General features: G+C 28.5%; 2 protein-coding genes across 2 annotated transcripts in view; one reads left to right on the plus strand and one right to left on the minus strand.

The window, feature by feature from the left end:
- LOC123299838 (flotillin-2) overlaps positions 1-23,121 on the minus strand; it is a 215,692-nt gene that overhangs the window by 169,750 nt on the left and 22,821 nt on the right. The gene's annotated exons all lie outside the window — the stretch shown is intronic.
- LOC123299830 (glucose dehydrogenase [FAD, quinone]-like) lies at positions 4,754-13,820 on the plus strand. The gene is made up of 2 exons (XM_044882212.1): positions 4,754-4,793; positions 11,716-13,820. The coding sequence occupies exon 2, from the start codon at positions 11,726-11,728 to the stop codon at positions 13,658-13,660; it is 1,935 nt and encodes a 644-aa protein (XP_044738147.1). The 5' UTR covers positions 4,754-4,793; positions 11,716-11,725; the 3' UTR covers positions 13,661-13,820.

The raw sequence follows: 23,121 nt of genomic DNA on the forward strand, positions 1-23,121 counted from the left end.
TTAATTCAAACCACAAAGAACCACATTAGAAACAAATTGTTTACTAACATTAATTTTTTTCAAGATATATTTTAATCTTTTAAACTTCTAATTAATGGTATTTACGTGGACAACGCTTCATTCAAGAATTTTATTATTGTTTTTATTTATTCAATTTATTGTACAAGAAAAAAAAACCATCTTCGATTAAAAACATTCCGCGATAAACATTTATTCAAAGCACTTAATTTTAAAAGCAAAAAACGAATTATTGAAAGCATTTGAAGTAGTAATTACAGTATCTACGTGCGCAGAAGATCAGACTATTTTAGAAAACACGTTTTGAGTCTGTATAACTGGTTGAACATCATAAATGTATAAATACAGGGTCGAAAGTAGAGTTGAAAAGATCCAAAGGCAAAACCAAATTTGAGGGCCCATTCAAAAATCACTCATTATAATATTGTGGAAATGAAAAGTAAAAACAGTATTTTGTCAGTTTTAAAAAATTTCTCAATTTATAGCAGGAAAAAGTGTTTACGAGCGCCAAGGCAAGTTTAAACTTGTGGTTGAATTTATTAGTACCTTATTTTCAACTTTGATGATGAATTTTGTTATAACTTCATTAATGTAGACAAAAAATAAGAATACAACTTTTCGATATGTGCCTGGGTTATCGATATATCGAAAACCAAATAATTAAACAGTCAGCAAATAATTTTGTACGCCAAAATAAAAAATTTAAGATAAATAATTTGATATTATACCGCGGTATTAAGTCCCGATTTTTAAGTTTTAACTGCTGATTAAAATTATATAGAAAGTTCTTCCTCTGATAAAATACTGTGAAATATCGATCTTTAAATATCCAATTAAATTTCTTTTTTTTTCAGAATAATTTAAAATTGCGAAATCCAAAAAAAATAATTTACTCTCAGGTAAATTTGACCCAAAAAATATAAAAATGAGATTGATTTAAAAGTACAATCTTAATGATTAAAAAATAAATTAATTGTTTTCATTAACAAAATCTGCGTCCGTTCGCTCTGATTGGCCAAAGACTATGTGGCCTATTAATTAACCACTTGACAAAAACACCAAATTATCAGATGTAAACAATACATCACGATTTGAACATATTAAGTTTTTTTTCCTTGTGTATGTAGGATGATTATGAAGTAACCTAACATATAATTTAATCAATATTTTATTTCGCCAAGATCAATCAATCTACTTCCTTCAGTAAAAGTTATAGCGGACAATCTTTGGTCTCGTCACTTCAAGAATAGACAAGTGAAGTTGATTTTAAAAAAATCTTTAATAGTAAGCAAGATATGATGCAAAATTCCTAATTAAACAAAGAGGAAGATACACACTAGTTACGTCATACTTGAGTATCGCATTAGAGATTACATATAAAACTTTGTTTTACTAAAAGCAGATGGGCAACCTTATTATAACTTCTTCAATTTTTAATCACTTTAAAATTTTGTCATAGTATCAAGTTTAGTTTTACATTTTTATGGGTAATATTGTCAATTCGACATCAGGATTATCCCCTATTAATTTGACTGGCGTCCGGACCTAAGTAACGATCCATTTTTCTTAGCTGTAATGCCTTAATTATTAGAAATATAATTTTTACTAATCCACACAATAGAACATACTTTCATAAGCAATTGAAAAATGCCAGTTCGAGGTTGAATAATGGTTTTAAGAGAAAAAAAAACCGTTGACATCATTCGATAATTAATGCAAAGCTTCAGTGATTTATAAATTTTTCAAGAATTTTGATAGATTTTCTGCAAATGGAAAAGTTTTAATCATAATTACCCACAAACCACTTGTATAGTTTATAAATAGCTAAACGTGAGATGAAATTTAAGGTAGTACAAGAGCTAAGGCAAATTTAGACTTGTGGTTGAAATATATTTGTACTTTATTTTCAACTTTGATAATGAATTTTGTTATAACTTCATTAATGTAAGACGAAAAATGAGAACAAAATCTTTCGATATCAACCTTGGTTTTCGAAACATGGAAAGATAAGTATTTAAACAAAATTTTCAATTTTCGATATTTTGAAAATTACTCCAGATATCGAAAAATTGTATTCCTATTTTTCGTCTTATATTGTCAAGGTATAACAAAATTGAAAATATATCTTTTTTTTTTTCAATTTGTGTCCCTACTACCGTGCTCATACATCCCATTAGTTATCCATAAGAACAATATTAAATATGTCTACTTTTGAAATCATTTACTTATTTAATTAATCGGACAACCTCCTTCCCCCTAAAATTTTCAAAATTGATTTGGAAGTGAAAAAAAAATAAAGCATTTTATCCAAAATTACCCTGGCGCTCGTACATCCTTAAAAAAATTTTTTATAAAAATCTTTCAAGAAATTTCGAAGGTTTTCTTTCTCTCTGATTGGAAAAGTTTTTAAAACATAATAATTTAGCCACGAGCCACAAATGTTTTATAATTATGCTCACAGAACTGTAATTAAACAACTATGAATTAATTTATTTGAATCAATTTTCAATAAGGTAAAGTTGGGTAAACTTTTTGAAGTTTGTTTAGATTTATAACATGCCATTTTGTTCAATGACCTTAAAATAGTTATACATTTGGAAAAAACCTATCAGTTATAATTATTGGGAATAACCACTAAAAAATATACTGCAATCTATTTTATTAATTGGATTGAATTGACATGTTTTACAAATATTTTGCATGAAACAGTTAGAAAACAAATATTTTACAGGGTGATACAGTTAAAACAGCACGATTTCATATAAAAGGTAACGTTAAAATAATATTTTTTTCTCAATCGTCTTTTTTTAAATATAGGTAAATAATAAACAAAGTGAGTGGCGCTAAAGATTACTTCTTAACACGGGGTGATGATCTCTACCGCTGGTCTTCATAATTTACCACTCCATACATCAAACCATAAAAGATCCTAAGCTCATATTGTCAAATTTCTAGTTTTTCTAAGACCTAATTGCGACTATACTCCAAAATATCAAATAAAAGAAAATAAAAATTTGCATTTTCTTCCAAATTTTTAGCACCCTATATCTAGAAAAGGACGAAAAGATTTCCCGGCTATAAGTTGAATTCAAAAACGTTATCTACCATTTGATAAAATCCTGGTGAGTTTTGTAATTTGGGCCACCCGGTATTATGAGACTGTAGATAAAATTAACTGTTCTTTATTATCATCATTTATTTTTGATGTTTAATGTTCCCACGCAAGGAAATTTTATCCACAAAGAAGTCTATTTTTTAGAAAAGAGCTGGGTTGGTTGACAAAATTTTTACCTGGCTCGGTTTTTGAATTTTATAGACAAAATGGAACTTAAAATCACGAAAATCCAGTTTATTAGTCGATTCGAAAAATATTTTCTAAGAAATTCCCCGAAAACAATCTGAAAAATGACTCTTTATATGGATTTTTAACCCCCGAATTAAAAAAGGGGGTGTTATAAGTTTGCATATCTGTCTGTCTGTCTGTGGCATCGTAGCTCCTAAACGGATGAACTGATTTTGTTTAGTTTTTTATTTTGGTTTTGTTTTGAAAGGTAATTTACATTTTGTTGCAAGTGCGATGATCTTCAAAATCGGCTCAGTTTGGAAAAGGCTTTAACGAAAAAGTCAACTTAATGGAGAGTGTTCTTAGATATGTTTCAAATGCGAGTTTAGGGTTCCGTAGCCGAAAAATTTGTCAGGGGTTTTTTAAATTTTGTAAATTTCACTTGTATGACAATATCTTAAAAACTATGGTGATTTTGTATTTGTTGGGTCAATATTACCTTATGTACTTATTGAGTTTTATCGAAAATGGAGCTCCAAAATTAATTTTCCGTAATTTTCTTAAGTTCCCCTGTACCTCTTTCGAAAAAATCGATGATATTCTCTGTTATTTTACCGGTTTGTGGTCAATGTACAAATAGTGGAGGTGGCTAAAATCGATATTTTAAAATAATATGTTTTGAGAAATTTTATTAACACTGGTAGTCGAAGTTTCTACTTCGAAATATCGAATATCCCTAAACGAAGAGCGATTTAATTTGAAAAATGATTTAGTCAAGTTTACCTTAGCAGGTATATATAAACTGTCATGACGTCATAACTAATTCGTACATTACAATTACAACAGCAAAGAAAAGAACTACCTAGCACAAATGTAATTGCATTTTGAATGGAGGATTAACTAACTCTGAGTCCTCCATGTGACGTGCGGCGGACTGCGGTGTGAGATGATGACTCAAATTATCGTGTAACCAGCCGACCAATTAAAATACAAAAAAAAAACCGAAGTACAACCAAAAAAAAAAAAAAATTTTACTACAAACCTTGCTTACTATGTATTTAAATTAATCGCGTATTCTTGAATAATCGCGTATATATATAGAATATATAAATAAATTTATAAATATATTAACCTGTGCTATAAAAACTATCGCACGCTTAAGCTAACAATTGAAGAGAGTACCTCGCCTCACGTGTCATTCAAATTATTAAAAACAATAATGATATTATTTCTAATCGATTTTCAAGTTCAATACATTATTGATTGATACATTATTGACATTTTTTCCGATTGTTGAAAAATAATTTTTTTAGTTTTCGGATAGTGATTTTTCTTTCGAATTTTTGTGTTAAATAATTTTCCGGTTTGTTGGTGTTTTATTGAAAATCAAAAGAATAGTGATTTGAATGAAAGAAATAAAGTTATAATTTTTGTAATCATTGTTGTGTGTTATCATCAGGAAAACTTATTTTGTGTTTAAAATTTTCTCAAGGTAAATACAAAAATTTTCATTTTTTCATTGTGTGTGTATGTATATAGTTTCCTTATTATCTATTATTATCAATTGGCATTCCGTTGTGAAAATTTGTGATTGATGGAGTAGGTAACAGTTTTTATATTTGCATTTCATTCGAATTCATTTAAAATTCTAAAGCGATTTTTAGAAGAAATTTATATCATTTTCTATGTTTTTTAAAACCAGGGAATCGAGTTTTGATTTGGATAAACTCATGATTAAAAAACGATTCTTAGTGTCGAAAAACTTGATCTGAATTCCTTTCATGCTAAGCAAGTGAATTCAATCATACTATTTTTTTTTTGCAAATTAAGTCTGGCAAGCCATACATTAAAATTTTTAACTTTTTAATATCATTTTAAACAAAACAAAGATTGTAGCGCAGAACCTGCGTTAGCTATGGGAATTCTCTCAGATATTGAAAAAAAAAAAACACATTTTTCTTAAAATCGAATATTGCATTTATAATTTTTCAAGATAGACTCAAAATGACTTGATTTATAGTAGCTTTTGAGTCCTAATTACTCTAAATAATACAAAAATAGTGATACAAATATTTTCTTTATTTTCATTCTCTCTCTATAATAATTCTCGCTAAATCATTTTTGATGATATTATGCGAAATTTTCAAAGTATGCCTGGAAATTAAATATTAGGTTGTCAAAAATAATATAGATTAATTAAAAAACTGTCAAATTCAATCAGAGAAAAAAATGACAAATTTTATCATAGATTAAAAATGAAGAACCTGCGATTTTGTTAGTCACAAACCTCATTATTTACAAATGTATCTATCTTCTACACACTTGACCGGTTTTACTTATAAAATTCTTACATAATACACATCGAAAATTGTATAGTTAATATTTTTCAGAGCCGAAGTAGTGATTTAAAGTTTATTATTGAATAAAGTTTAATAAAATTTAAATACTAGTGATGTATGTATTATAATCTTTACTATTATAAAACTGTTGTATCTGCCTGTCTGTCTGTCCATCTACGTGAGGGACGGGTAACGATTATTACAAAATATTTATTATTATTTAAAAAAAAAAAAGTTAAGCAAAAAAATATAATTGCTTTCAATAATTTATAAACCATAATTTTTTGGCTTTCGGAACCATTCTTTTCAAAAAAAAAAAAAGAGCGTATTGGGAAATTCCATATGTGACTGACACTACATTTAACCCAAAATGCGTTTTTGCGTCATATTATGAATACTATTATGTGAACTAATTTGCAGTTTTTTACATGTTAATTTTATAGAAATATCAAATTAAAATTATTATAAAACACGAATTAATTAAACTTAAGGTAGTTCCTCCGCGACCGTCCAGTCAAAAAGTTTTGGACTAATACTATCATTCAGTGCATTAACTGTGTTATGACTATTATACATATACCATATATTATTTTCAAAAGACTGTAGTTCCTCACTACTGATTCTAGTATACATATAAACACACACACTATGACATATGCCTTTAACATTAGTCTTCATATCTTTTCCACAAAAATCATCGCTAAAACGAGTTATTTATTTAAGTTTTTTATCGAAACTATATGGTAAATAAATTTTATTTTTATTTATATATTTTCTAAATATAGTATTCTACATTATATTAGTTTTTCATAGAGATGGTGGACGTCATTCATTGGTAAATAAATATAATATTTGTAAATTTGTGTATTTTTATACACTTCTCCCATGTACACGTACAAATTGCGTCACTTTTAATTGCTAATATCTCATGTGTGGCATGGTAAATCATCTTCTAATTTTAACAGCAAGTGTATTATGAATTAAATATTTTATATTCTGAGTTTTGAGAAATTCTTGGAATATCACTTTCGTGTAGGTACTACCTTAATGCATTAAGAATTGTGAAAATAATAAATCAAATTGCACAAATATTATTTTTCAAATGTAAATTATCATAATTATTTATTTAAATTTGTGAGATAATAATATTTAATTTTCAATGTAAGTCTTAAATGCAATACATACAATTATATATGCATCCATACAATTCTATAATTAAAGTAGTGTATCGTTACCATGGAAACGAAACTCACACACGGAGCGAATAGTTTCATGGTTGATTCTACTACATTTACCCTCCTGTAATGAAAAATGTGCTCATAAAACTTTGATATATTATTTATTTAACAAAATGTGAATGCGACTGACACTACATGCAAAAGGAAGTCGCGTTCGAGAGTGTTTTTAAACATCGGACATCTTCCTCTATGCAGGATTTAAGATTTTAAATTGTATCTGGGATGAAATTATATAAAACAAATTATTGGAAAATGGTAAAATAAAGAAACTTAGTATTTTAGAATCAAGCTTATTAATAATAATTCGTGACTGATACTACAGGACAAAACGTGACTAATTCAACGTCATTTTGGATTGCAAAATAGTAGTATTTTGAGTTGTATTTTAAAAGAAACCTGAAGCATAAAGGATCTCCTTAGACTTACTTTAATGTCAAGCGTTATTCTTGAACGATTCAAAATTTGGCAAGCCTATGCCGATATGAGCCTTGACTTATAACATGTATGTAATAGTAATTAATACATTTAATAAATTTGACGCATCCCATCAAGGTAACTTTAAGATCCTCCAAAAAATATATTGGATTAAATTTCATAAAGAGATGTTGACAAATTTAACCTTGTTCAGGTGAGGTGTAAAATGAACCAATGCTGTATGGTATCGGTACCTGCGGGTGCTATCTTATATATAATTACTCTAGCAAGTTTTTTTCTGTCATACTCTTATCTTCCTTAATCCTTTATCTAATTCCAAGATTTACTTCTCATTTTCAACCTTATTATGTCTAGGTTTGACGAGATATATACTCACAGTCTAAAAATGTACCGCCTAGGAAAAAACACGCTAGACAAATACAGTCAAACCTGGATAAGCGAGAGTTCAAGGGAGCACAATCGCATTCTCGCTTATAGAGGTTTCTCACTAACCCGAGTTTCTCGCTAATGCAGGTACATGGGTAGCGTTTCTCTTGTATAGAAGTACGCAGCAATAATAAGTCACAGCAAGTACGAATGTAGTAAATATGTCTCCTAAATAATATAAATAAATAAAGCTCGACTGTCGCTTATTTGAAAGATAAGTAGCAGTCTCACTTACGGAGGTCCATGAGAGAAAAACTACTCTCTCTTACAGAGGTTTCTGTTTCCCGCTAATAGAGGTTTTGGAAGCTTAAAATGACGGGTCCTGGCTATTACTCTCACTTATAGAGTTTTCTCACTTATCCAGGTTTGACTGTATTTACTATTTTTAATACATTTTCTCCTAAAATTAATTTAAGGACTTTTTTCACCACTTTTCTACGGGTTACTGTAATTACGGGAGTGGAATTCTGTACGGGTCAAGCTAGTTAATATTTATTATATTATTACACCTTTTAATAAACAGTTAATTGTTTATTTCTATATTAGAAATGTATAAAAAGAGCTAATTGTTTAGAATTCTTTTTTATGACTATAATATAACTATTAACTATATATCTACATTTTAAGTCTATTTACATGATAACAAGCAAAATTAAGTATTTTTAAATACACACGTTAAAACTGTTGTAGATACGTGTAATTCGCAAGGGTGGATTCTTCTTCAAAAAAATAAGAAAATCTGGATCTTAGATATCGAAACAAATTAAAGGATTAAAATTAGAAATTATTGAATTCATATAAAGTTCTTTAAAAAACGGACTGAACTCTTATTGGAAAAATATTGAGCGGGAATTAAAAAAATTAGCGTGCAAATTCCGCTTTATAAGAAAATCAACACTAAATACTTTTATGATTTTTTATATTCTCATTTAACATTCACGAATAATTAACGAATTATTTAAAATACAAATAAAAATAAATTATAATTTATTAAATAATTCACGTACGTTGGAATAATCCACCAGGAATCATACTGAAAAAGATACTTCTATTAGTCTTCCCGCAAGAGCAATGAACATTCATCGTGTTTGCTCAAATATCCAAACCTCTTTAACATACAAATAACAAAAAATTAAATTTTAATTTTTTTGTGAAATATTAAAAAATATAATTTATGTACACTGAAAAACCGTAAAATTGAATCATTAAGAGACAAATATACCTATATAAAAAGCAATCAGATATAAACTTTTCGATTTATTTTTAATAGAGCGAAGTTGTTATCTTTGATTTCGATTGAATTCTATTCATTTCGATTCAAAAGTTTGAATAAAATGATAAAAATCTAACATAAAATCATTTTTTCCGCTTCAATCTCATTCGTTTGAATTCAAAATTATGAAGATTTTGTGGAAATTAGAGAAAAATTTTTCTATAGAATTAAATTTCTTAGGGCAAAAACATGAATCCAAGAAGTCCGGGTTCGAGTGTATTTTTTTCAATTCTCTTTAATTAAGATTACTAGACAAGATATTTGTCAATATTTAGTTTCCGCTGTATGCATCATATTAAAAACATCAATTATATTCGAAGATATCATGATGTAAATAAATATCGTATGCATGATTAAAAGTAAACAAAAACAAAAAGTAATCTTGTTCCATTTTCAGTATACTTAAATATTTTTTTAAGTTTAAAACTTGAATTTAATCGGATATTTTAAAATTTAAATTTGAACGATAAAATAAATTCATTACATATTATATAAATATATAAATGATATAATTAATTTTAATTTTAACATTGACAATGATTTTTATTTATATTTAAATAAGTTGCAATAAAAATGAAAAAATATTTAAAACTAGTTTTAAACTTCCATAGATCCGTAGACAAAATTCATCATCAAAGTTGAAAATAAGGTACAAATAATTTCAAACACAATTCTAAGCTTGCCTTGGCGCTTGTTCATCCTTAAGTACTCGTTCATCCTTAAGTACTTAGGTATGTATTTAAAATTGAAATTATACCCAACGAATTGGGTAGGTAACTGCTAGTTTATCAATAATATTATACAATTATTATCAATTATATAACCTTGTATTTTTTGCATGTAATCTTCAATAAAAAAACAATGTCCGCGCCCACTTACACGGCCCATCAGAAACATCGCGTGCCTATGCGTAGTGGTTAGTTTAAACGCACCTTTTAGATTTTTGTATTTGCCTTATAAAGAAGAGTAAGAAATTTCCGCGGTCTCAGGTCTTAACGAATTTTCTTACTACGAACAACAATAATTATGTTAAAATTTGTCTTCTATGACCTACTGGTGTAGATTATTAGGAAAATCATTTTACAATGGAACAAACGGTGGCGTAAAATAGACTTACGATAACAACATTAAACTGGATTTCAACAACCGGTGAATAAAGAGATGTATTTTTAGAAACCATAGTTATTTATAGCAATACTGTTGAATATATGAACTGTATAATGAAAGATTACCTATACTTTTTAATGCTTCAGTCATTTCATAGATCACTAGTGTTTATCACTATATTAAGTGTATCAGTTTATCAAATTATATAATTAAAACATAATTAATTAATACCATAATTTAACTACTATGTTATATAATTAAGTTTCTGTTCAAAATTATTAATTTTAGAACTATGAATTTTTATTTTTCAAGTGACCTACAAATATTTTTTTAAAAATTAAGTACAAACAATAAATAATTCAGAAAAAAATTCATGAATTCCGCATAAAATTTTTTGTGAATTTTTATAAACTTTTATTATTATTTTTTTTTTTAACACACTGTTTTGACTCCATACTGAAATGAAAATTTGTAAACAAGTAAAATTTACAAACTTTTAAAAAATCTCGTCAAATTTTTTGGCCACGGAATAAAGGTTTTTCCTAAGTTGCCCCCTGACGAGTAAACAGCGATGTTTACGAAAGAATGCTTCAAATAAAAGTTGTTAATTTTTTTATAAGGTGTAACTTTTACATTTAAACTTTTGTTTTATCTCAAACGGTTTACAAGATGAATACTATTTCATTTAATTGAATGAGCAAAAAAATTCCATTTTTTAATTGGTATATCTCAATCAATTTTGAAGCAAAAAAGTCGAAAAATTAACGAAAATGAAAAATACTTATTTTTTCGTGTCTCTGACTGCCCCCAACCCCTTAATATTCCTGTTGTCGCTCAAGCAAATAAAATAGTTTGATTATTTGCATCCTCAGGGCCGGTATTAATATTCTAATATATTCCGATGATACTTCAGGGTATGAAAATCCCAAACCGGATGGAAGATAAAGATAAACATTTATACTTTTAAAACATTTAGATTTTTTATTTGTTTATTAAAATATTTATAAATTAATTATCTACCTACTTGAAAGTCAATTAAAACAACATTTTGTACACTTGTTACAGACAAATATCAAGGGTAAATTTGCATTGCGTTACAAAAGGATAAAAAATTATTGTCATAGTTAATAATGTCACTATGTAAACTACAAACAATATGGGCAGATAAAAATATTGATCTAAATGCGAATAGGCAAGCTATTTCAAAATTCTGAAATACCCGCGTAAAATAATAATTGTATAAAAATCAATAAATTAATTAATATTCTAAAGAGGTAATTGTTATTTAACCGCATTGTTACACTTAAAAAAGTATGATGGGTAATTTCTATTATTGCACAAAAAAAAGAGAAGTGTAATACATTTGCATTTAAAAATTTTATGGGTCAGTTATATAAAAAATTTTTCAGTTAGTATAAATTCATTTTATCCATAAAATTCAATTGTGATTTAAATGTTAATACCAAACGTATTTTTATTTATTGATTATTGGTTATTGATTAACTAATTATAATACAACACTTTCATTTAACAAAAGATGAACCGGAAAAATAAATTACAATGTTGAATAATTTGTCCTCATTTTTTTGATTTCAGATCCAGCAAAATGCATTACAAAACACCAATTTTTATCATCGTATCAGTCCTTTTAATAACAACAATCCCAGAATCTGCAGCTCAACAACAAGGATTATTCTTACGAACAATATTAGATACGATCAGGAACATGAATTTAGAAACCATGATCAAATTTATGTCCGCACCATTTTTGAGATCCTTCATGAAATTCGCTCAAGAAGGTGAACGAGAATTAAATGAAGAACCTCCAGATGAGCCATTTTTATTACCCGAATACGATTTTATTATTGTGGGTGCTGGAACTGCAGGATGTGCTTTGGCAAATCGTTTAACCGAAAACCCCGCTTGGACTGTGTTATTAATTGAAGCAGGACGACAAGAAAATTATATGATGGATATACCAATTATGGCCAATTATTGGCAACTTATTGAAACGGATTGGAAATACAAAACTCAACCGGATAAAAAAGCGTGTTTAGGTCACACGAACGGTCAATGTAACTGGCCACGTGGGAAAGTTATGGGTGGATCAAGTGTATTAAATTATATGATATATACTCGAGGTAATCGTCGTGATTACGATGGTTGGGCTCAATTGGGTAACGACGGTTGGTCATATGAAGAAGTATTGCCGTATTTTAAAAAATTGGAAGATTTCACAGTGAATGAACAATTTGATCCTCGCTACCATAATCGAGGTGGACCTTTATCAGTCGGGTACTCTCCATATCATACGAAAATTGCTGAAGCATTCGTGGAAGCTGCTCAAACATTAGGATACCCATATGTGGATTACGATGGACCTACTCAAGTTGGGGTATCATATTTACATACATCAATCCAAAATGGCACACGACACAGTTCGAGTCGTGCGTATTTACACGATAAACGACGTTCAAATTTGCATGTAGCAAAACTTACACAAGTCACAAAAATAATAATTGATGAAAATAATCGGGCACGCGGTGTAAGCATGTTACGTGGAAACATTGCTAAACGAGCTTTAGCTCGAAGGGAAGTGATCGTTAGCGCAGGTGCAATCAATTCTCCACAACTTTTAATGTTATCTGGAATAGGACCACGTAAACATTTGGAAAGTTTAGGTATCCCAGTTCGTAGTGACTTAAAAGTGGGACACAATTTACAGGATCATTGGGCTTTAGGTGGACTCACATTTTTAATAAATCAATCAGTTTCCCTAGTAACTGAACGTATTGTTAGTAATGCCGATTACTTACAACAATATTTTGAAGATCATTCAGGTCCATTATCCGTTGCAGGTGGATGTGAAGCATTAATATTTGACGATTTAAAACGTCCTGGAGATCCCGATGGACATCCAAATTTGGAAATTCTCGTTCAAGGTGGCTCAATTATCTCAAATCCTTTACTACGTAAAGATTTTGGTATTTCTGATTACATTTATAACTCCGTTTATAAACCTATCGAAAAATTTGATTCATGGATGGCATTCCCTATGATTATGTTACCGAAAAGTCGAGGACGAATTATGTTAGCTAATAAGAATCCATTATCTAAACCATTAATCTACCCAAATTATTATGGCGATCTCGAAGATTTAGAAGTAACAGTTGAAGGAGCGAAAAAAATTATTGCATTAAGTAAAACACCAGCTTTTCAAAAATATGGCAGTCGAATTAATCCAATTCCATTACCGCCATGTAAACACTTAAAATTCTTATCCGATGATTATTTACGGTGTCATGCGCGACAATTAACTTTTACAATTTACCATCACGTCGGCACTTGTAAAATGGGACCAGATAGTGATCCAGATGCGGTTGTTAATTCTAGATTACAAGTGCGTGGTATCCAAGGGTTACGCGTAATTGATGCAAGTATTATGCCGGTAATACCCGCAGCGCATACAAATTCACCCACATATATGATCGCTGAGAAAGGTGCAGATTTAATCAAAAAACATTGGGGTTTTATCCAATGAAAAAAATAGTTTAATTTTAAAACACTATTTAAATTAATTTATTTTAATTTTATTCTAAATTAAAATGGCAAGGAAACGAACCATTTTAGAAAAGGTGATAAAAGCATGAAACGCTAAATATCTCTTTTAATTTATATAGTTTTTCTTTTGTAAAAAAAAATTATTTCTTTGATTTTTCATTTGGCGTATCAAAAATTAAACCTTTTTAAAATATATTTAGGAATAAAATTCGCTAAAAACATTTTAGCAAACCAATTTGTAAATACTTTCATGAATTATGTAATTTTATTTTTAAATTTATAAGAAAATTTTTGTGATGTCTGCTCAATATAGAATTCATTCCACAATCAGTGTTAATAAAAGGTCCAGGAATTTTCGACCTGGTGATATGAATTAAATGATTGATAACTTTGTAATTTTTCTCGAAACATGTGCCTTAAAAAATTATTAAAAGTACAAAATAGTGATAAAATTCTTAAAATAATTTTTAAATCTCTAGTATCTTTTTTGGCCAGTTTATTGTACTTTTTTTCAGAAAAAATCTCTTTATAAATAAAGAAAAATTTATGATAATAATTTTAATATAAAAAAAGGCCAGAAAAATTTTTAGTTTTAAGTAGGGAAAATAATTGTTTTCAAAAAAAAAAATATATAAATATTTTAAGGCCAAATATAAAAAATTTGTATGTGTGATAACAAAATTTTTAAACCTAGTCCAAATTTAATATCTCTCTGATCAATTTTCATCAAAATCATTTGTAATTTGTAAATATAAATACGAAATATGATTTTTAGTTCACTTTTCAATACACTTAGGCAATATTGATTACATTATAGTCATGTAATTACATATATTCTTATGTTTGATGAAAATATCAGATGAAAATAATAACCTATTTATTTAAAAAAAAGTAAGCCTAATAATTTTAAAGAGTCTAGATTAAATGAAGTCTCAATATTTGACTAGTCTATAGACTCTAAGTCATTTTAAGATATTTTTGCTCAGGAAAAATTATAAAATTTAAATTTATCATATAAGAATGTTGTAAATAACTATTAATAATAAATTTATAATTTTAAAATTAACATATTTGTAATTTATTCATTCCTAATAGAACTAGAATATTTGACAACTGTTGATTTGAGTGAACATTGATTTGAAAATTATTTTAAAACGACACGACAACAGTGGCGTCTTTACGACATTTTCTTAGGGGGGGTAATAACTTCAAGAAGTCGCCTCCAGAATAAACCTGTTTTATTTGATTTCCTGCACCAAAACAGATATTTCATAACGAGAACTAAGACAAATTTTATGACTAAAGAATTTTGTGAGAAAACGTTTTTGAGTCAAAAAAACTTGCTTCCGGTATACCAAGTTCTCTGAATTTTGGAAAATTAAATGCGCGGAATGGGAAAGTCGGAATTCTCGTAACAGACTTGGAAGGATATTTAAATCTGATTTTCGATACAATAATTGAATTATGACTCTGGGAACTAACTACTACCGAAGATTTGATTTTGTTTTCTCTTTAAGATTCATCTATTCCATTGTTTTTGTCAAACTTCAAATTTTATTTGAGACCCGATTTTCGTTTTTGTTTCCTGATTTCTGGGGGGGGGGGTAGTTACCCCTATTCCCCCCCCCCCCCCGTAAATACGCCCTTGCACGACAAATCACTGCTTCAGAGTAGTATAACTTCCGTTCTAATAAAGATTCTTATTTGAATATTAAATTAATAAAAAATAAATGAAAAAACCTCAACGTTTTATCTGTTCATTGTTCGTCAAAAACAAGGCTTAAAAAAATGGGCCAACACACGGGGGATTCTCTTAAGAGTATTTCATTTCCATTTCAAAAACTCAAAAACAGATGGCCAATTGATTTATAGTCTTCTTTATACAATTCACATAGGCAATATTTATTACATGCTGGTCATGGAATTACACAAGTTCACAATAAAAATGAAATTTTCTTAAAAATATCAGATTGAATTTTGAAAACTTTGCACTAAAATTTTTAAACTTTTGATTTTCTAGCCATAACAAATTTTTATCATATTTTTTTGGTCAAATCAAGATTAGTGCCTACGCAGTACAAAATCAAAACAATAGTCGATTATTACTGATTAAAGATTTCCACAAAAACAAGTAGTGAACAACAGTAGTGCCAAAACTCTTTAGGCAAAGGAGCTCTAAAAATAGTTTTGGAAATGTTTTTTATTGTTTTCTAGAAAAAACGAGTGTTTGTTCGTTTAGGTAAATTTTTATTTTTTCTGTACTAATAGAAATCTAAAATATTAATTAATAAAAGTTTTTAATTACTGTACTAATTAAATTTGAAATTTTTTCGAATAAATTAAAATTTTGTAATTGAACGTAATCTATAGAGCTGTAAAACTCAGTGAAGAAATGGACAGATAATAAATTTTGGTAAATTTTGTTTTCTACAACTTTGATTGCTTTAAAAATTACAATCAATATTAAAAATGATATTTAAGGGATCATCATCTCATTTCTGTTATCAAAATTGTATAACATAATCTCAAATATTCTTAAACAGATAATTTGGGGGGAATTTTCGTAGAAAAATCAAACACGAGGACATCACTACAAATTTTCGCAAAGTAACTTCGCTTAGAAAAAAAATTTTCTTGTAGGAATAACTTCCTAATTTACTGAAATGGGTTAAAATGAGTCTCAATATTACACTCCAGTATTTATCCAGAAAATATTAACGGAATTATTTTTTATATAGTACTCCACCTGAAACATTACCGGTTCGGGAATGTTCTCATCACAGTCACGTAAAAAAAATACACGTGTGAATAATGTCCTAATTTTGTAACATTTCTCAAAAATTAATTTGCTTGTAATTTTCGTAACATGACAAACACAAATTGTATTTTAAAAAATTTTATCTCGAAACGGTTAATTTTTTCTCCACGCATTTGCTTCCCACTCAAAATGTACTTTTGATAATTACTTTGCCACACCTTCAATTATCAAAGGGAATAAATGACTCAATCAATATTATGAAATGAAAATGTCATTTAAGGTTATTGAGGCGTTACAGAAAAAAAAAGAACGAGATATGTCGTGGGACATCCGCTAGGAACTATGTTCCTTTCGATATGAATTATGTATTATTGATTAACTATAGCAGACTCAAGGAATAGTAATAAAATTGCGAATTAAATACTCATTAATTGACATCCAAAGTTTCAGTTTTTTGGTTACTTTTTCGTTTTGGTATCAAAAGACCTCAAATTGCATTTTTTTTGCATTTTAAGGAAATATACCATATTTTTTGTTAAAAATTATTTACGAATTTACCTAAATTTTAATTTCTTTTTTTTTGTTTTAGATAAAAATGCATTACAAATCACAAGTCCTTATTCTCTTATCAATATTTTTGATAACAGCAATAGCAAAAACGCATCAAGAATTATTCATTGAATCAATCATAGAAACACTAAATTACATGAATTTCGAAAAATTATTCAAATTCATAACCCCTTCATTTTTAGGATCACTTTTAAAATTTTCACTAGAATTTATACAAGAATATAGTCTAGAACTCCCGGATGAGACAAATTTATTACGAGAATATGATTTTATTGTTGTGGGCGCTGGGACAGCTGGATGTGTCCTCGCAAATCGCTTAACAGAAAACCCCGATTGGACTGTATTATTAATTGAAGCAGGGCGAAGCGAGAATTATCTATTTGATATACCACTTGTGGCCAATTATTTGCAACATTCTGATGTAGATTGGGAATACAAAACTCAACCGAATCCAAACGCATGTTTGGGTCACACGAACGGACAATGTAATTGGCCACGAGGGAAAGTTATGGGTGGATCAAGTGTATTAAATTCTATGATATACACGCGAGGAAGTCGCCATGATTATGATAATTGGGCTAAATTAGGCAACGAAGGTTGGTCATATGAAGAGGTATTGCCGTATTTTAAAAAATTGGAAGATTTCACAGTGAATGAACAATTTGATTCTCGCTACCATAATCGAGGTGGACCTTTATCAGTCGGGTACTCTCCATATCATACGAAAATTGCTGAAGCATTTGTGGAAGCTGCAAAACATTTAGGATACCAATATGTGGATTACGATGGAGCCAGCCAAATTGGTGTATCTTACATACATACATCAACCAAAAAAGGCACAAGACACAGTTCGAATCGTGCGTATTTACATAATTTAAATCGTTCAAATTTGCACGTAGCAAAACTTGCACAGGTAACGAAAGTAATCATCGATGAAAACAAAAGAGCACAAGGCGTAGAAATGGTGCGTTATGGTAAAATTGTCAAACAAGCTTACGCTCGCAAGGAGATAATCCTTAGTGCTGGAACAATTAATACTCCCCAAATATTAATGTTATCGGGAATAGGACCACGCAAGCATTTAACAAAATTTAATATCCCAGTTATTAGTGATTTAAAAGTGGGTCATAATTTACAAGACCATTGGGCTTCGGGTGGCCTAACATTTCTTGTAAATGAATCAATAACTTTAAAAACTGAACGTTTAGGCAGTAATGCAGACTATATCCAAGAATATTTTAAGAATCATTCGGGTCCATTATCCATTGCTGGAGGATGTGAAGCAATTATATTTGACGATTTAAAACATCCTAAAGATCCGAATGGACATGCAAATTTAGAAATCCTTTTGGAAGGTGGTTCGATCACTTCGAATCCATTGTTACGAAATGATTTTGGTGTTTCTGATGATATTTATGAGGCGGTGTATAAACCAATCGAAAAATTTGATTCTTTTATGGTGTACCCAATGATTTTATTACCAAAAAGTCGTGGACGAGTTGAGTTAGCCAGTAAGAATCCACTTGATAAACCATTAATTTACGCGGGTTATTATTCGGACCCCGAAGATTTAGAAATTTTCGTAGAAGGATCGAAAAAAATTCTGGAAATAATTAATTCACCTCCATTCCAGAAATATGACACTCGTCCAAATCCAATACCACCCCCCCCGTGTCAACACTTAAAATATTTATCAGATGAGTATTTTCGCTGTCATGCGCGACAATTAACTTTTACAATTTACCATCATGTTGGCACCTGTAAAATGGGTCCAGATAGTGATCCAGATGCGGTGGTGAATCCCAGATTACAAGTACGTGGTGTTCAAGGATTGCGGGTTATTGATGCGAGTATTATGCCACTAGTACCCGCAGGACATACAAATTCGCCCACATTCATGATTGGTGAAAAAGGTGCGGATTTAGTAAAAGAAGATTGGGGATTATTTGTTCATGAGAAAATCCAAAAAACGAAAAAGAAGAAAGCTTGAAACGCTTTATTGAATCCAATGAAATTTCAGTAATGAAAAATTCCAATATATTTATTATAATTATTTGTTTTTTGTTAAAATTTGTTGAAATTAAAAGAAATTAATTTATTAGCACTTTCGATGAATAATTATTATTTTACTATCCCGAACCTCATACGTGAGAACGGGGCTAGATAATTTTAACAGCAAGAGATGGCAGTGGCTTTTATGGTTTACGATCAATTAATTAGTTATTAAGTCGTAATAAATGTTGGTTTTTTTGTCAATAAGTGCTTTTAAAAATGTTTTATCATTTACACAAAAAAATTTTTATCAATATTTCACAAGTTTTAAGCTTTAAAATCATACCAAAATTAAGAACTTTGCATAAAAATGAAAACTTTTCTAGGTAAAAACACTGACTTTGATAGTTCTCTCCTCTCCTAAACCCTTTAGAGACTCGATATAAATTTTCGAAAATCGAAAATATACTAAAACACAAGTCACATAATTGGGGACCTACCTGAATTCGAGCTTCTCGTATAATAGTTGAGGAATTATTTCTATGAATGTTCTGATTTCTATGAATTAACGTGCAAGTGACAACACTTTTAACCATTGTTTAGTTTCCATACCTGAAATGTAAAAAATAATTGTATTAATATTTTTTTAATTTTGGTATAATAAAAACACGCTTTAATAATAATTCAAACTAAAGAGTAGTATATAAATTTGGAATATAAAAATAATTAATTTAAAACGTGGGGTGCTTTTTATACTATATTTTATAATGACCCTACCTTCATAATTTAGTACTTCTTGATAAGAAAAGTTTATTTCTGCGTCTAAAAGTAAATATTAGACCACACATAAAATTTCGAAAAAGACAATATACTATATTTATAATGCCCCAAAGAATAAATTTTGATAAAATAAGGTAAAATTTATGTATAAAGAAATAAATTAATGACTACGTGATAAAATTAATGAGATTGTTAATGGGAAATTTATTAAAAATTAGTAAATAATTATTATTGCAATTATTCAATTTTATAAAATGATTTAAAAATGATAATTAAATTATTTATTTTATATATTTAATTTCCATCATTTTATTAATTAATATCGATTTATTAAATTCATTTAAATGCATTTAGAGCAACTCAATTAAATATAATTTTATTCGATTATTAATCATTATTTCTAATTATTTTTATATTTTCTGATTTATAAAATATATTTAATATTTTTCCTCGAAAGTCTATTAAATATTCTATAAAATTCGTCACCCGTCGTACGCCTGGTAGAAAAAACATTTATCGAAAACCGGCTCGTTTTAATAAGATGTTACCACGTAATTAGGGAGATTTTATCCCAAAAGATGTTACCAAATGCAAATTTTCTAAGCACAATATTTAATTGTCAAGTAAACAAAACTTTTTGAACAAAACAATCTGGCATCCCTGTTAGTAAACATATAAAACCGTACGATTAAATAATTTTGAGTCAATTTACTATTCTTACACGGTAAAAAATGCATGGCGTTATCTACAATGCTGGTATGGTACAGACATAGATACATATAGTATCTATGTTAGTATAAGTAATATTATAGTATTAAATAGATCTATCCACCAGAAGTATTGTGGGTATCGCCAACCAGTATAATCCTGACGGCCATACTGCAATGACTCGTACGCTTATTCCAAAAAAAATTTCTTACCGTGTACTTGAGTAATATTAATGAATGGAATTTAAAAAATGATGACAATCAGACAACTTAAAAACACACGAACGGTTTAATTAAAACATAGACACGAAATATATTTTTATCAATTTTATTTAACAGACATCAGATTTTACATTAAGCACTTTTTTTTTGATTAAATGAATTACGTGTCATTTTTCTAACATTTTCCTCGTTCCATATACTTGATAAATAATATTTTAATTGATTTTTTTTTTTTGCAATGTTTATTATCGTATGAATTTAATAAATTATTTATTTGTATTATTCCTATCAAAAATAAAGTAAACAAAGGAATAAAACTCATTTTCAAATAACATTTTCCTATATTAAATTTAAAAAATTTAGCATTAAAAAAAACTTGTTTTTATAAAGTTGTTCATTAGTAGTATTATTGAAATAAATACCACGATACTCGAACTAAAATCGTATATCAAGAAATATTATTTAAAAAATATAACACAATTTTAAGATAGTCTTTAAATTTAATTGTGACTTCTTAGTTTGGGCGATAGGCATGCTGAACGCTTAGGCCTGGCAGTGTATCACGACTACAGCAGGAGCTGTCACAGTGGTGACGAGAAGGAGACAATGTCTCATCTTCTTTATCACTACTCAGCTCTTGTCATTCGGAGATGGACCTACTTGAGCCAGCCTCTCTATCACGACCTCTCCGTCCTAGAGTCAATCGACGCCAAAGTCCTCCTGCTGTTCTTAAACAGCTCCAAATGGTTCATGGAGTAGTGGCCGAGGATGGAACAACCCTTTTATGGTATCACAACGGACCCTATGGTCTAAGTGTGTTCCATCCCAGGACAGCCACCTTAACCTAACCTAGCATGTTTAAATATAATTTCTAAAAATTGGTATTTTTTTGTAGCGATCATATATTTTCCTAAAATTAATAAATTAATCGAGATATTCTTCAAGTTAAAAATTGTTGGATAATCGAACCCAAGAAATTGTAGCTTTGGAGCATATGAAAACCTCGATAAAATCAACTTTAAAGTGAATTCACACTTGTTCAATTTTTTTTTATTAAATAATTTGATATATTTTTTAATTTTTTTTCTAAGATTAAACATTCTTTCATACAAAAATCTGTTTTGACAAGGCCACTTTTTTACAAAATAAACTACTTTTCAAAACTATTACGGAAAATTTAAATAAGATTACATCAAAGTTCATAACAACAACTCGCTTGATGAATATATAAAAAAAAATTTTTGTAAGATCAAATTCAATTTGTTTGTCAAGCTAATTTTTAGATTTTTATTCTCGAATAGTCTTTAATAAGCTTCAAATAATTTAAGTGTAAGTATAAACAATTTTTAAGTTAAAAACCGGAACCAATTATTTAAGCAATAAGTTTTTTATATGTTTTAAGAAAAAAAAATTACTTAGCAATTTTTTTTACAGTAACATATTTTAATAAACACTAAGGCCAACGACTGATAGGGGTCATTGGTTATAGCTATTAAAATTTGTTCCTACCATATGTTAAGATCCATAGATTTACATAAAGAATTCTTTTATAGAACTTGGAATTACACATAACTAAATTAAAAATATTTCGACAAAATCAACTTCAATGGAGGATTTACACCATTCACGCTGATGTCACAAAGATCCATAAACATGATCAAATTTTATCCCTTTTGCTAGAATAAAAATTAAGCAAATAATTCTTTCACGCTTTAGGTACATTAAATTTTAAACATTTTTAAGCAAAATTTTGACAAATTAGAGATACATTCAATATTTTCGTTAAAAATTTTGATATGTTTTTAACAAATAATATACCTGCGATTACAAAAAATTTAGCAGCGAACTTCACACGACTGCCATATAAAGGCAAGATTTTAAAATATACAAAACTTTTTAATATGAATGGGCAAAAAATAGAAATTTTATTGAAAACATTATTGCATCAAAAATATAATTAAAAAATACAAAATACCCAAACTTTGAAGATTGAACATAAAAAACTATTTTGGACGTTTCATAATTCTCTTAGTTTTAAGGATGTATTAGCATGAAAACAATGTTTGATTTAAAGGCTCAAAATTTGTTTGTAGGTAGTCTTTTACTCAAAGAATATGTGGTTAAAATTTCAGCTTAGGTATCCGTGCAAATTTTTAAGAAAAAAGTCATTAAAAATCGATATAAAATACATTGGCTCTTATGGAGGAATCTCAAAAAACGACATATTTTGGAAGTTTTTGATAATTTTCATTTGGAATGAATGAAAACAAATTTAAAAAAAACTTTTTAATAGAAAGTAAACATATTAGCAATGAATTAGAAAAGAAAAAAACTAAGTGTCACCGTCCATATAAGGCATGTAATAGCAGGGTAGATTAAGGGATGAAATTATTTTTATCTAATTTTCAACTT

This window comes from Chrysoperla carnea, chromosome 5 (genome assembly GCF_905475395.1).
Source record: "Chrysoperla carnea chromosome 5, inChrCarn1.1, whole genome shotgun sequence".
Classification (NCBI taxonomy): domain Eukaryota; kingdom Metazoa; phylum Arthropoda; class Insecta; order Neuroptera; family Chrysopidae; genus Chrysoperla; species Chrysoperla carnea.

Excerpts from the sequence above, each read along its gene's own strand:
- LOC123299830 (XM_044882212.1), top strand. The coding sequence starts at position 11,726 with ATGCATTACAAAACACCAATTTTTATCATCGTATCAGTCCTTTTAATA.